This window comes from Rutilus rutilus, assembly GCF_951802725.1.
Source record: "Rutilus rutilus genome assembly, chromosome: 3".
Classification (NCBI taxonomy): Eukaryota; Metazoa; Chordata; class Actinopteri; order Cypriniformes; family Leuciscidae; genus Rutilus; species Rutilus rutilus.
In genome coordinates, this window is record NC_140211.1 from 50,938,716 (window position 1) to 50,953,927 (window position 15,212).

General features: G+C 34.7%; 2 protein-coding genes across 3 annotated transcripts in view; one reads left to right on the forward strand and one right to left on the reverse strand.

Annotated features, from left to right (window-relative positions):
• Positions 1 to 7,518, reverse strand: part of smchd1 (structural maintenance of chromosomes flexible hinge domain containing 1) — a 62,821-nt gene extending 55,303 nt beyond the window's left edge. The window contains exons 1-6 of the mRNA XM_084403741.1: positions 7,099 to 7,518; positions 6,909 to 6,984; positions 6,215 to 6,373; positions 3,211 to 3,293; positions 2,348 to 2,472; positions 1,426 to 1,540 (exon numbers count right to left, since the gene is read on the reverse strand). Of these exons, the coding sequence (XP_084259867.1) occupies positions 1,426 to 1,540; positions 2,348 to 2,472; positions 3,211 to 3,293; positions 6,215 to 6,373; positions 6,909 to 6,984; positions 7,099 to 7,251 (711 nt within the window). The 5' untranslated portion in view covers positions 7,252 to 7,518. The remainder of the gene's footprint in view (positions 1 to 1,425; positions 1,541 to 2,347; positions 2,473 to 3,210; positions 3,294 to 6,214; positions 6,374 to 6,908; positions 6,985 to 7,098) is intronic.
• Positions 7,519 to 8,356: 838 nt separating this feature from the next.
• On the forward strand, positions 8,357 to 14,916 carry mettl4 (methyltransferase 4, N6-adenosine). 2 transcript variants are annotated; one of them, XM_084404566.1, is made up of 8 exons: positions 8,357 to 8,835; positions 8,966 to 9,031; positions 10,092 to 10,446; positions 11,561 to 11,630; positions 11,752 to 11,926; positions 12,865 to 12,971; positions 13,061 to 13,146; positions 14,240 to 14,916. In XM_084404566.1, the coding sequence occupies exons 1-8, from the start codon at positions 8,563 to 8,565 to the stop codon at positions 14,413 to 14,415; spliced, it is 1,308 nt and encodes a 435-aa protein (XP_084260692.1). In that variant the 5' UTR covers positions 8,357 to 8,562; the 3' UTR covers positions 14,416 to 14,916. The 2 variants fall into 2 exon arrangements, with proteins under 2 accessions (XP_084260692.1, XP_084260693.1); XM_084404567.1 differs by having other exon boundaries at positions 8,420 to 8,835; positions 12,865 to 12,941.
• The last annotated feature ends 296 nt before the right edge of the window (positions 14,917 to 15,212 follow it).

Here is a 15,212-nt window from a genome sequence, read left to right on the forward strand (position 1 = left end):
ATTTCATTAAAAAAATTTAACATGTGACAAAAAGGTTATTAACTCAAAATCTTTACCTCTGCCACAAAGCCATTGTATGGTTTCCGAAGGCCTGGAAATCAATGACGAGTCTACTTAAAACTACTATGCAACTTTTATAGAGCCCTTTTTTGGTGTTTCTCCCCTTTTTGGAGGTTGACAGTCATAGGAGGCACTGTGAACATTTTTTTTTTTAATGTAAAGAGATGCATTAGCATAAGTGTTTAGAGACTACCATGAGGGCGAGTAAATAATGTGGTCAACTATTCCTTAAATACACCATATAAACTATTAAAAAAAACAATTAACCAATCATTTGTAAAATCACTACCTGTTTTAAACACCCCATGGTTTGTTCAAGTTCAGTGTGAGCTTACTGAATGTCCATGCAAACTCTCACAAACAATTTATAAAACTACACTGCAAAATAAAACTCTTATTTTTCACTGTAACTTTGCCTGGTTGATTTTAACTGAAGCATTCACTATAATGCAAAACTCAAGCGTCGACAGTCAGTGGGCTTGAGCTGAACAAAACCTGAAACCATGACACACATATGTGGATCAGACCGCTTAAAGGGGTGGTTTAATGCCCTTTTCACAATATGTAAAATAAGTCTCTGATGTCCCCAGAGTGTGTGTGTGAAGTTTTAGCTCAAAATACCCCACAGATATTTTTATATAGCATGTTAAAATTGTCACTTTTTGAGAGTGAGCAAAAATGCACCGTTTTGTGTGTGTCCCTTTAAATGCAAATGAGCTGCTGATCCCGGCACAGGGGGCGGAGCTTCAAGAGCTCGTGTTCTTTTACCTCACACACACATGCACTGAACATTTCAAAAAGGTTTAGAATGTGTTTTTTATGTTTTATGTTCAAACCGGAGTCAGACAATGATGGAGAGACTCAAGAAGAAGTGACAACATGTAGAAGCAACAGGACATTTCTGAATGTTTAGTTGATGAATTTATGTAGCTTATGTGTAGTTATCTTCTAGTCATTGATTAGCATATTCTGTAATGATAACCTATAAATCGTGTTCCCGGGGGAGGGGTTTATGTAAATTTTAGGGTTGGTGATGTCCCTAACCCGGGAGGAATGTCGTGTAGTCTCTACCAGCCGTTTGTTGTAGTCCTTAAAAAACGATTTCTTTAAAAGCAAATATCTCCCTTTGCTTTGAACTTTGAGCGTTGTAACTTTGCAGATGTTGTTTATGCTCAAACAGCAGCATTACACACTAACTAAAGTTAGAAAAGTGAAATCATAATCAACCACCCCTTTAAACCAACCTGGTTTATGGATCATTTTAACAAAAGTCTTTAATTTGCCATTCCTTAATGGACATATCTGTGCTGCTTTATTGAATATTTGCAAGTATGATACTTGTTGAAAAAATGCATGCAAACATACTCTGACAGACTGGCCGATGTAAAACACAGCCTGTTTGCCTCCGACTCCAAAATATGAGATGTCACTGTTCAGACTGCGTGGAACTGGACTTGGTCGCACATAACCGGGTTTTTCGCTATGTCCACAACAAAGAGAAAAAAAAGCTGATGGTTATCAATGCAAGCTTTATAAGACAATTAGTATTTGAATCTATGTCCCCATTTACATTACATGGCTCAAGTGACCCAATTCCGATTTTTTCCGCCACTGTGGCATAGATCGGATATTACCCATGAACGTGTAGGCAGGAAAAAAGCACATGGATTCCGATATTCTCAGATTGGTTTCAGGCCTTAATTCATATGGGGAAATAAATCTGATCTGAATCGGATACACGGATTTGCGTCTGCCATGTAAGCGGACAGATCGGATAACCAATGGTGGACACATCAATTCAGGTGGACACAAACCACAGCGGTTACAGCAGTGATCATTGCTTCATTCGCCCAGGCTGCAACAAAGGGCTCTCCTATGTTTTGCTGACCTTTACAGATGGTGTGGAAAGCAAAAGCTTGTATTATCATTTCGTATGCGTCCATTGCGTCATTTTTACTTCCTATACGGCCTAAGCTTTTCCAGGTAAGTACGTCTATCTTTGGTTGTTAAGCCAAGTGAATAGTGTAAATGCAGATATTGAATTTGGGTCACTTTTAAAAGAACATGTAAGCTGGTAATCCAAAAAAATCTGTTTTAGTCAACAAATCGGAATTGAGCATCAAGACCTGCAGTGTAAATGCGGCCTATAATAGGCATCATACAATGAGCACAGGTCAGCTGGATATTATTTCAAATATGAAGAGGGCATTTTGGATGCAAATATCCTTGTTTTAACATTATAAGTACCAGCATGAATAGAATTATGAGTAGTTTTGGAGTAGCTCACATATCATTTTCTCGTATAAATTTTGACAGACGGTAAACGGCCCAGTTGTTCAGCTGTTTAGATGTCATTCCACATCCATTATCTATCACCACAACAGCAGGTCCTCCCTGAGACTCATCGAAAAGCTGAAAAACACACAGAGAACAAAACATCTGGATCATGGAAACTAATAGTAGGTCAATGTGCAATAAGTGCCACAAAAAGTAGATTACTGCATAATTCACTGAATGAACTGAATACTATTTTTCTCAGATAACAATAAAATGAGTAATATCTGATATTTGAATGTGGTACTGCAGAGAAAATGCAGTCAAATGCATTAGCACGACCAGCAGCCTGGCTGTTTTAAAATAAATAGCTAAATAATGTTTTTCTAAACAACAGGCAGAAAAGTTACACTCCTTTATGAGTTTTTTTTTTATAAAAAAAAATTCTAAATTCTTTCCAGCACAAAAAATAAATAAATATTAATAAGATGTTAGAGCAGAAAGGTCTGAAAATGGATGACGAGGTTGCTTTGTTTCTGTTCGATATGTGAGTAACATTAGTTTAGCTAGTTTCACAGAACCAAGATATGCTGTTGTTGTTGAATAACAATTCATCCATACTTGAGCAAGCTGTCTGATGCGGCAGCTTTAGTTGTTGCCTTTGTTGCAGTTTGTTCATTATTTGGGGAGCGGAAAAATGAAGGGAAGGGTGTGTTGCTGTTGGTTACGGGTGTGTTTGTTTTGTTTAGTTTTTTTCAGAAATGTCTTACTGAAAATGAATGTCTTCCAGTCACACCTTCATAACGTATGCCACTGACACTGAGACAGTTCACTAGGGTTTGTAATAAAGTGTGAGGGTCAGTGTTGAATTCTCACCAATCTGATTTCAATTCTCCTGATTCCCGTGTTTTTTCCTGTGGCTGACAGCGCGTTATCAATGAGCTCAGCAAAAGCATAGGCTGCAACACAACAAAAAGAGAAACACAGCACACATTAAACTGGCACAGTGCACATAAGGGTCATGCCGATATAGACAATAATATTGTGTATCGACGATTGCCAGAGATATCATCAAAAGCATCAGCTATAGGCAATATCGAGAGGATTTGGCATTTCAATTCATGTATTAAATTATTATTATTAGGCTACTATTATTATCAAAATTAATATTAGAATTCATTTGTCGTGCCATCATTTCATAGGAAATCACCGCATACACGCTCTGCAAGGATAATAAAAGCTTAGATAGATTAGCTTCCATTACTGTAATCATAATTCATTCTCTAATGACTGGGCAGGTTCCATTGACCCTTAAGACAGCGTCAATCACACCAGTTCCTAAAAAAAGCCTGGGTGTGATGCTGATACTTACGCAACTATAGGCCTATAGCGAATCTACCTTTTCTGGCAAAGGTCTTCGAACAGATTGTGGTTGGTCAGTTACAGAAATATCGGTCCACAAATAATCTTTCAGGACACAGAACCGCTCTTGTCCGAATGACCTTCTCACCTTATCTGACCTGACACGGGTGCTCGCAGAATTTTAGTTTTGTTAGACTTTAGCGCTACATTTGACACTGTATGTCATTCCATCCTCCTTAAAAGGATGCGTGGGTGGACAGGCATCTCTGGTGTTGTGTTTGATTCATGGGTTTTTCCCTGGCTCAAAATGAGGGGGAGGTGGTCAAATCCTAATAATGTATTTTAATAATAAGGTAATTAAATTAGTATTTTTCATAGATCATCATATAGCCTAATGTGTTTCCCACATTATTTTTATGGGTGGAGCTCGGTACCTCTAGGGGTTTTTCTAGAATTTTTATTACATTTTGAAGATAAATTCATTAATCTGGTGCACTTTGGTGCACAAACCGCCCATATTCTTTGATTTAGAGATCTGCATCTGCTCATCACATTACAATTATTCAAATTCTCAGTGTTAAGCATGATGATATGGCAACATAGCACACTGAAGTAGGTTGATTTAAAATGATTATTATATATAATTATAAATATAATTATAAATATAAATTATATATAATTTATTTAAAATAAAAGTTCTTCTTTTGGCAAAATTACTTTTTTTGTACCTTTATAAAGGGCATTTTTCCCCTAATTTTATTAAATGTATGCTCCATCTTTCATTTCAAATTCTTAAATTTGATCAATATATTCAATTAAAATACCAATCCTGTAGGGCAGCATAACGATTAATCGCAACTAATCGTTTGCAGAATAAAAGTTTTTGTTTACATCATATATGTGTGTGTACTGTGTAAAATAATTATGTATTTATAAATACACACACATGCATGTATATATGTAAAAACATTTACATGTTTATATACATTTTTTATATTTAAATATAATTTATATTATATATAATTATAAATACTTAATATATAAATAGATTTTTTTTCTTAAAATTATACATGCATGTTTGTGTATTTATATATACATAATTATTATACACAGTACACACACATATATGATGTAAACAAAAACTTTTATTCTGCAAACGATTAGTCGCGATTAATCGTTTTGTAGCCCTACCTGTTACCAATGTTACCAACCAAATTAAATAATTTACATTGAAAAATTATAACTGTATTAAATGAGATTATTTTCATTCGAAGGTTTGGTCTGGGGTGTCATTATGCTGACGATACACAGATTTATGGCAGTTACGCACCCTGAATAACCTCTACAATTACACTTTTCACAAATTGTTTGGATGAAATAAAAGCTTGGATGCAAGAAAATTCTCTTAAACTCAATGAGTCAAAAACTGAAAGTCTACGTGTTAGAATGCAGACGGCTCTGCATAAACTTAATTTCAATTTATTAACTGATTCAATTCAGTATCTCCATTGTTTCAAGTGCGCAATCTAGGCATTATTTTTGATGCACAGTTGACATTAAATGCCCATATTAAAAATGATCTGAAAAACTGGAAATATTGCCAGACTCTCGCCTTGCCCATGCCTTTATTATGTCTAGGCTTGATTATTGCAATGCACTTCACTCTGGTCTTCCTGATATGTCCATTAAGAAACTGCAATATGTTCCCATAAAGGCATCTATCGATTTTAAAACTGAATTTGACATATCTCTGTAACCTAGCTATTCTGTATACTCCAACTCGGTCTCTTCGCTCTTCTAATTCTTGAACTCTTCAGCAACCCTCATTTAAATTAAAGTCTATGTGGGGGTCGAGCATTCTCGGTTTCAGCTCCAAGGTCATAGGCAAGCTTTATTTCAAACACTGACCTTTAAAAACAACTTGTTTAACACAATATACTTCTCTTCTCATTTTTTCAGTACGTATGGGCCACAAGAGACTAAATTAATTAAGACAGTTATATAGCCTACCGTTATCAGCATATGTTTAAATAGATTTATCTCTCGTCGTCTCTGAGAGAATATGCGCTGTTAATGCAGCATGAGCTTAGTCATTTTTTACTTTCACTTTCTGCAATGAATAATTCGACTGTGGTTTGAGACTTCTTTACCGGCATAACTCTCTCATAGATTTTGCACATTGCTTGTGTGATATCCACTGGCTCGCTTCATGGTTTAAAACTGAAATGTTTCCAATATTGTGACTTGACATTTTTCTTCATCATCAACTTTATCTTTTTAGTTCGCAAATTGATGGAAAATTATTCACATTTTTTGTGTCATTTCCTATGATAATAAAAGCAAATAATCAATTATATTAATAAATAAAAAAGTAAATTAAGGATAGAATAAAAGAGCAGAAAAGTAAAAAAAGCCCCCCCACACACACTGCACGATAATATTAGCGATCTCACACACTAACGATAGGATGATTTGACTATGTATGCCAGCATGGCAGAGGTGAAGTGTGCAAACTTACGCAACGCTTTCTGTCCTTCACTAGCGTAGTACTCATACATGCCACATTGCACTAGAGTATGGTAGTGCGGCAGAAACTCAATCCGCTCTTGAGTCGCCATAGTCAGCTCCTGATTCACAGACTTCAACAGTTGCAAGGTTTTCCCATCAACCAGCTCCTCTGTTACATCAAAACACAAACAAATCCATATCAGTGCATAAGAAAGTCATTTTTTATAAACAACTAGGCTATTTTTACATTTTTATATGTAAAACAACTAAATTAACATATGTCAATAATCATTTTAAATATACATTTTTTAAAAAATCAAACATTTTCAGTTTTATAATACATTTTTGAAAAATATACTGTATATTTTAAAAAAATGAACATATGTAAATAAAAAAACACTTTATTTACTTTTACATTTTTAAAATAAAACTAAAACTACACTGAAAAACTGTAAACAAAATGAAAATAAGTCAAATACAATATTTAACTTAAAAACATCAAATATTTTCATGAATTTTTTACAGTTTTGAAATAAAATAAAAATGATATGAAAATGAAAATAAATAAATATAATATACTTAAAACCGTTGAAAGCTCTTACTGTTTACATATGTAAATACAATACTTTTTACCGTTTTAACACGCAAATATATGTACATTTTAAAAATGCAACCAATAAAATGATAGCTTTCAGAGCTCTTACTGTAAAGTTCTTCGTCAATCTCTTTTCGGTCCGTCGTGCTAATAACGAAAGCCTCGTTTGTCGACAGTGAAAACTCCTAAAATGAAAAGAAAACCCAGTCACTGCTAAATATAACTGTTAACAAGTATGACAGATGTCATGCAACTGCGTGCGGGTAAATTTACCCTGGTAAACAGAGCAGCTGTTTTACCTGTCTCAGAGCCTGAAGAAAGCCATTGTAATCGATGTTCGCGATGTCTAGCGTCCTCTCCGGCGCTGCGCTGCTGTCCGGGCGACAGTCATAAACACAAACCGATTTCGAGGTCTTTTTCCCCCAGTCTCTCTCCGCTCCGGCCTCGGTCATGTTCGTTTCGTTACACGTTACTGCGTAGCCAGCTACCTCTGATACAGAAACAAACAGAAACTCATCGCTTCCTCACTGACATGTTTATCTTGAGGTTTAGATTTGTTCTGTCGTTCACCAGGCTAATATATATGCTAATATTCACGTGTAACGAGGTAATTTGATGGAGGATATAAACTTAAAGATTTCGCGCCAGGAACATCACCCAAAATTCCTCTAGTTCGTGTGCAGCATCCTTTCGTTACTTCTTCTATAGTATTTTATCATGGCGATTAGTAAAAAAGCTTTTGATGCATTACCGCCTCCTACCGGGATGGAGTGTGAAGAAGAAGAAGAATGTTGATGTTATTATTATACAATTATTTTATATATACATTTATACAATAATAATACATATGCAAACATTTATAACGAATACAATTATTCTTAATTGCTATTTTCTTCTAATTTAAAAATGTAAGAATAAAGTTAAGAATATTTTGCATTCCCAAATTTTTTTTTTTTTTTTTTTTTTGTTTGTCTGTTTTAAGATTGTTCGAAAATGCGCTAAAAAATCATTGTAAATGACCTCTTATAGTTAGAATATAGCATCCAATGTGTGTAAAGGTAAGATATGTAATGAATTTATATAATAGCCAAATGTACTGGAGGTGACTTTCCATTCCTTATTAGCGCTCGGAGTTGATCACAATTTGTGGACTTCTGCTCGTCTTTGAGGATTGACCACGGGTTCACTTGGGGAGTTGCCTAAAACATGCTTCTTAAATATATAATTATGACATATAAAATTAATATAAAATATAAAAGTCTTAATTATGACACACTAAGTCATAATTATGAGATGAAAAGTTGAAATTTAAAAGTCATAATTATGGCATTAAAATTTTAATTATGTCTTAAAAAGTCGAAATTATGACATATAAGGTCAAAATTATTATCATAATTTCGACTCTAATAATTTAACTTTAAAATGTCTGTCATGACTCGGCATGTCGTAATTTAGACTTTTTAATCTCATAATTATGACTTAATATGTCATACTTTTAATGTCATAATTATTACTTTTTATAATTGAGATTTACAAAAGCATGATTTCCCCCCATTCTGGCTTGACGTTGATTCTCCACACTAGTCCAGTCGATGGCAGTAATGCGCCAAAAGCAAGCTTGCCAACCGCAATTAAACATTAAAAGAAGAAGCAGCAGCAGCATTTATGTTTGCTGAAATGAGATGAAACCTTTTTTTATATATATAGTATTATGAATGAAACCGTTGGAATAATTTGACAGTCATTATACTAGTATTGTGTAAATGTCTGTTGTGTGTGGGAACTCCTGGGGCTGGCTGGTGGACTCTTGCACTCACATAGATGAGGGTTTGCAGCGCTGTGTTTGTTATAACAGTGCTGGGCTTGAAAAGCCCACATACTTCAAAAACTGTTTCAAAAGGGAATATTTTAATATTTTGAAGCCCCACGTTCAAATTCGACAAAACACAGGTATCTTGACAAGCAGTATTCCGTTACACACGGCAAAAACTAGCACTGGTGATGAACTTGCAAAGATTGATCTTCAAACACGAAAGGTATACAACGGAAAAAAGCGACGCAAAGCAAGACAGCCGCATATTTATTGTTGCTGTTATTATTTTAATTGATACTGTGCTCTTTGGAGATTGCTGTATGACTCTTAACAGTTTGTTTTTTTATTTGCAGAAACGAAAAAGAAAGCAGCGTGATCTCAATGCAGGGGAGGTAGATGCCCATATTTATCATGGAAAGGTGACATGCTTTATTTCTTTCTTAAATACCCCGTGTCAACAAAACTTAAAAAGAATCTGTACAGATTTCTGTTGTATTTTCATAACAATGTCATCATTTGGAACATAATGGGAACATATTAGATCAAATTTGGCAATCTTGTTTCATTATTATATATTTTTTAAGAGTTCTTTTGGATGTTGTCTAATATTTGTTTGCCATTATTTTCAGTTAAACGCACAGCTAAAGTAGTTTGCAGGCAGGTTTCGACCGCATTACAGTTCCATATCACTTTGCTAAATGATTTCAGTTTTTTTCAAAGGTCCTTCCAGACTAAAACAACAGCAAAATAACCAAAACCCACAACGACACTCACCTAGCAAATAAATATAGTAGACAATAGGATAAAAAGGACACATTTTTTGCCACAAAAGTATATTTTATTATGTACGGAAACTGTTACACACTGTACGAAGATCTTTTTAATGAAATCTGAGGGCTTTTTGTCTCTCCATTGATTGACAACTATGCAACTACCACTTCCAAGCCCCAGAATGGTAGTAATGTCATCATTAAAGTAATCCAGATGACCAAAGTGGTTAAACCTTAGTTTTATGAAGTGACGCGGGTGATTTGCGTGTTGGATATGAATATTTTGTAAATAAAGTGCTAAATTATGAGATCAAAGATGAACGAAAGTCTTAAGGGTTTGGAATGACATTAGGGTGAGTAATTAATGACGGATTTCTTTTTTTTTTTGTGAGCTTTCAGAATTTCATTCTACCTCACTTACTTTCATAACCAACTGCATTAATGACCTAAAAATGTGACTTTTTGAAACTAACATTTAAATGACATTTGATCCCTTGCTCATATTAACCACCTCATCAGGTCCTCATTTTTTCATCTTCGCCATATTGCTTGTCTTGTTTTATAAATGTTGTGAATCTTTCATGTACTCAGTGCATACTAAAAACGGATCCTTTAGGATTTGGTTTTTGTTTGCCGTTCCAGCATACAGATTTCCTCTCGCACACACTCTTTTTGTGCATGCGTTGTTTTGATTTTTTTTTCTTCTCAGGTCAGGTCAGTGGTTCTGGAGGGCTCTCGGGCTCTTCTGGAAGCTGGACGTCAGTGTGGATACTTGACCGAAGCTTTGAACACACCACCCCCTGAATCCCTGCCAACACACGAGTGCCAGCTTGCTGCCTTATGTGACATGGCCAAACAGCTCCCATTAACAGACGAGTCTGTGGCGCCAGTGCAGACGCTGAACGGAGATGGTCTGGATCCACCACTTGACCTATTCTCATACATCACAGAAAACCCATTCGACTGTGCTTATGAGGTCACGTTGATGAGGGAGAAGTATCTATTGCCCCCCCGCAGCCGATTCCTGTTGTCTGACATCACACGTATGCATCCACTTGTCAACAGTGAGTTTTAATTTACTATTCTATTACATAATAGAGTATTTTCTATGTTATGTAGAGCAGCTAAATGGCTTAAAGCTTTCAAGACCAGTGTTATTTTAGGATTATTTATATACTATTATAGTATTTATTAATATTTTGAATGAGTTTTTATTTAATTTAATTTGAATAATTTCAAAGGTTCCATTGGTTAACATTAGTTAATTGCATTAGTTAACATTAACTAAAAAGAAAAAGCATTTATTAATCTTAGGTAAAATTACATTTAACATTTACTAATACAGTATATTATTAGAATCAAAAGTATCTGTTGTTATTATTTAATGGACCTGAGCTAACATGAATTAACAAACGGTTGTATTTTTATAAACTAACATTAACAAAGATTATTAAATACTGTAACATATTTGTTACTTATTCTTAGTTATTACATGGCTCTGTGGAATACTTGATTCTGATTGGTCAATAGCGCCAGATAACAATGTATTTGTATTTGGTGAACTAGTAAAGTATTAAAACTCAGTCGAATCAATATTTTGCATACAGTTATTTAATTATGCCGTCCAGTATCGTGGACTCGCTCTCTCGTTTCATACAAACGCAGCTGCTGCCGTTTTGTGACTATTGTTTTGTACACTGTTGGATTATGAGATACAAACAGGTACGAATTTAAAACAGTTTAATCTGAAATCAATATATCTTATCCATAATTATTTATGTGGTGAAATGCTGTGTAATAAGTGGTATGACTGTAGCCTATACCGTATCTCTCAAATGTCCATCTAGTTTGAACTTTCCCACTAGCAACTGCTCTCCGCGGAAGCTTTGCGTTTAATGCCTAATAAAATATTTCAACTCGGATCAATATTTCGTGGCAAGTACCCGTGTAATAAGCGGAGGTCCTCATCACCCTTTCTGGGGTTATTTTGAGAGAACCACCGGCTGGATGTACATTATCCCTTACTTAATGCATTAACCAAAGTAACTAATGGGAACTTATTGCAGAGTGTTACCAATTTTAGTTTGTTTTAGTCATTTTGTTATATTACTTTAGATGCTTCCAATTTTGCATCATTTTGTTTAGTGAGTTTTGCTTATTGCTGCATTTTGGCTACAGGTGGAGACAAGTTTGACCTTATCATCCTTGATCCGCCATGGGAAAACAAATCTGTCAAAAGAAGCAACAGGTAACGTGACTCCACATAGACATGCATGCATACCTGTTCATGTGGCTAATGAAATGATTCATTCTCTGCCTGCAATAAGAAACTGCTCTGGCCTGAAATCATATCATGGTATGATTGACAGATACAGTCCTCTGCCGTCTTCTCAGCTCAAGCAGCTTCCTGTGCCAGCACTGGCTGCTCCAGAATGTTTGGTGGTTACGTGGGTAACTAACCGGGCAAAGCATCTGCGTTTCGTCAAAGAGGAGCTCTACCCATACTGGGCAGTTGAAGTGCTAGCAGAGTGGCTCTGGGTCAAGGTACACACAGAACACAACTGCACAAGAAGAGGAAAAGTACCCTAAAACACTAATTAGGAGGAAGAAACACCATTAACCCTCTGGTATTCCTCACTTAGGGGTCACACTTATGATCAAAATAGCAAAATAGACTGAAGACAATAATCATATTTAGAAAAAAATTCTTTAATTATTTTGTATTTTGAAGGGAATTTTGTTGTACTAGACAACATTCACCCCAAAATGATGCACAATGTATATCGATATAAAATAAATGTTACAAATATTAGAAAAATATTTTCCAATATTTTCAATTAATTCAGTGATATATATATATATATATATATATATATATATATATATATATATATATATATATATATAGGGATGTGTATTCCTTTGTTGCTTATAATAGTATTTTCAGACATAATTACTTTTATTAGATTTTGGATACCATTTCACCTTTTTACCTTTTCTAATCATTTCCACACTCACACGCGCGTTCATATAGCAATCGCCAAAAAAGTTTCAAACAATTCTGATGAAGTAAAAAAAAAAAAAACGTTGAAGTTGTTCAACTAACATGATGGTTAACCACCAGATGGTTAAAGGGACAGTTCACTCAAAATTCTGTCATCATTTACTCATTCTCATGTTCACATTTGTTCATCTTCAAAACACAAATCAGGTTATTTTGAATAAAACCTGAGAGATTTCTATCCATCATTTCCATCCATTGAAAGTTCATTCAAAATGTTGACGCTTCAAAAAGGTTCATAAAGCGATTGAGCGGTTTAATCTGAGTCTTCTGAAGGAACTAATCGGTTTTCATGAAGTAACAACAAAACATAATAATTAATTACTTGATTTAAGGAGGGCTGCAATAATGTAACTTGTTACTTTTGAAAGTAAAAGTCCCCAACACTGCTCAGCTTGTGACATTTTGTCTGAATCTCCAGGTCACCCGAACAGGGGAGTTTGTGTTTCCTCTGGATTCGCAGCACAAGAAGCCTTATGAAGTGCTGGTGCTTGGCAGGTATCGCTCTCGCACTGACCACACAGTCAGGTAATGTGTGTATGTTTCACATTGGAGTCTTCTTTCCTTCCATCTTTTTGTATCGTAATCTCCAAAGCTTCCGAAATTGTGTGTTCCAGGTGTTTAGCAGTGGATGAGCTTCCAGAGCAACGGCTTCTGATCAGCGTCCCCTCAGTGCTGCACTCTCATAAGCCTTCGTTGTCAGGTGCACACGCTTAAAACAAATCTGTGCTTCTGCAATATAAGCTCATCTGTGGTTCATATATCAGATTATACTTCATTTTGGTCTCTGCCTGCCTATCCTTTTGAAAAGGTAGCACTTTTTGTACTCACGAAGATAATGCACTTTAAAAAACTTAATGTTTTTAGAGACTCAATTGATCTGCATGTTAACTGCAATCAAATGGAAATGAATTATATTTTAAATGAATAAAATGTTAGCTGAACTTCAAAGTGCTTTTTGACCAATTTAAGTAGGACTTGAGTACATTTTGATATGTAATTTTATAATTAATTGTATTGTTATTTAAATATGTATACTGATGAATGTACAAATGTCATGTATTTAAATATAATTGTAATTACACATTTGTAATGACCTTGCATTTTAGTACATATAGGCCTGGTTTCACAGACAGGGCTTAGATTAAGCCAGGGTTAGGTTTTAGTTTAATTAGGACAAATAAGATGCTTTTATAAACGTGCATCTTGAGACAAAACAATGACATTAACATATTTTAAGATCTGTTTAAGATCTAAAACTAGGCTTAACCCTTGTCTGTGAAACTGGGGTTAAAATAATATTTATTAACATTTATTAATAATTATATTAACTTTAAATGTAATATTGAATAACACGCTACAGTTGAAATTATAATAAGGTACTTTACATGTGCTTTAGTAGGCTATGTAAGACAACACTTCTTTTTTAAAGCATGACAAAGGATTATCAAAACATGACCTAACTTTTAATTTGACATTCTTACAAACTGCATTTTTTAAGTGTACTTAAGTTTAAGAAACATAGTGATTCAGTGATGAAAGTGTGCTCTTTAAATACTCTTAAGTGGCCTTTTATTTCATTACTGTTATATTATCTGCAAGTACAGGTTAACAATATTCTTTTAAGATTTGAAGTACAAGTGCACATTCAATACAATTAAGCGCTCTTCTTTTTCACACAAGTGTATCTTCTGCGTATCTATGGGACGTTTTGTCCTGCTGATGTTGAGGGTCCGGGTCCGCAAACTTCCCTGATTTCTAACTTGCGTGCTAATTCTTTCTCTTTTGTACTACAGCTGTGCTCAAGCCGTACATTAGCCACAAGCCCAAGTGTTTAGAGTTGTTTGCCCGAAGTCTCCAGTGTGACTGGACCAGCTGGGGAAACGAAGTCATCAAGTTCCAGCACAGCAGCTATTTTACCAGAGAGAGGGCCGAGGATCCGGCCAGGACATCCGAAACACTTACACAGTAGCTCATGGACTTTTTTACAAGAATACAAGAAAGTTTGTATTATATACATGGATATGAACTTTCAGTTCACCATGTAAAATGCAGTACAATTGTGTTTTTCGTCTGAATAGTGTATTTTATACCAAGCAGAAACAACAATATTTTTGTATAAAAATGTATGCAAAGAGTACTGTCAGTATTTTACTACATACATTTTAGCAATTCGTTATGGGGCTCCACAATAAGGATTTTTCCTTTCTGCGAGCCTGGTAGTTGGGATTGTACTTGGCCTTCCAATAATGTGTCTGTTTTTAGAAACATTTTTAAGTATGTGTGTCAGAAATGTTATGGTATTTTCAGAAATAAATTTGTGGGTTTTTTTTAGTTTAACAAATGGACTTGCCCTTTGTGCGCTAACTGTCTGACTTCCATTGTCTCATGATGGTTGCAGAAATTATGGATCAAAATGTTTACTGTAAAACTTCTTTAACTAAAATTTGCCATTAAACTTTATATGAAAACACCATGTAATTATTTTTGTGCTGTGGTTGTTTCAATATTGTTTCCACTATTTAGTTCTATTCTGTTTTATCATTTTGTTTGTATATTACACCAGTCTTGGTTAAGTTATACAGGCTGTGACATTTTATGGTACATTTTAGAGTAAAGGATGCCTTAAATTTGATTGAATTATAAATATTTTTGATACATTAATTCACTTTTATTTTAGCAGATTCCTTGAGATTACAATCTCTCGTTTTTTTTAAACATAGCCTAAATAAATGGTAATAAATGTTAGAAAAATAGGCATAAAACAAA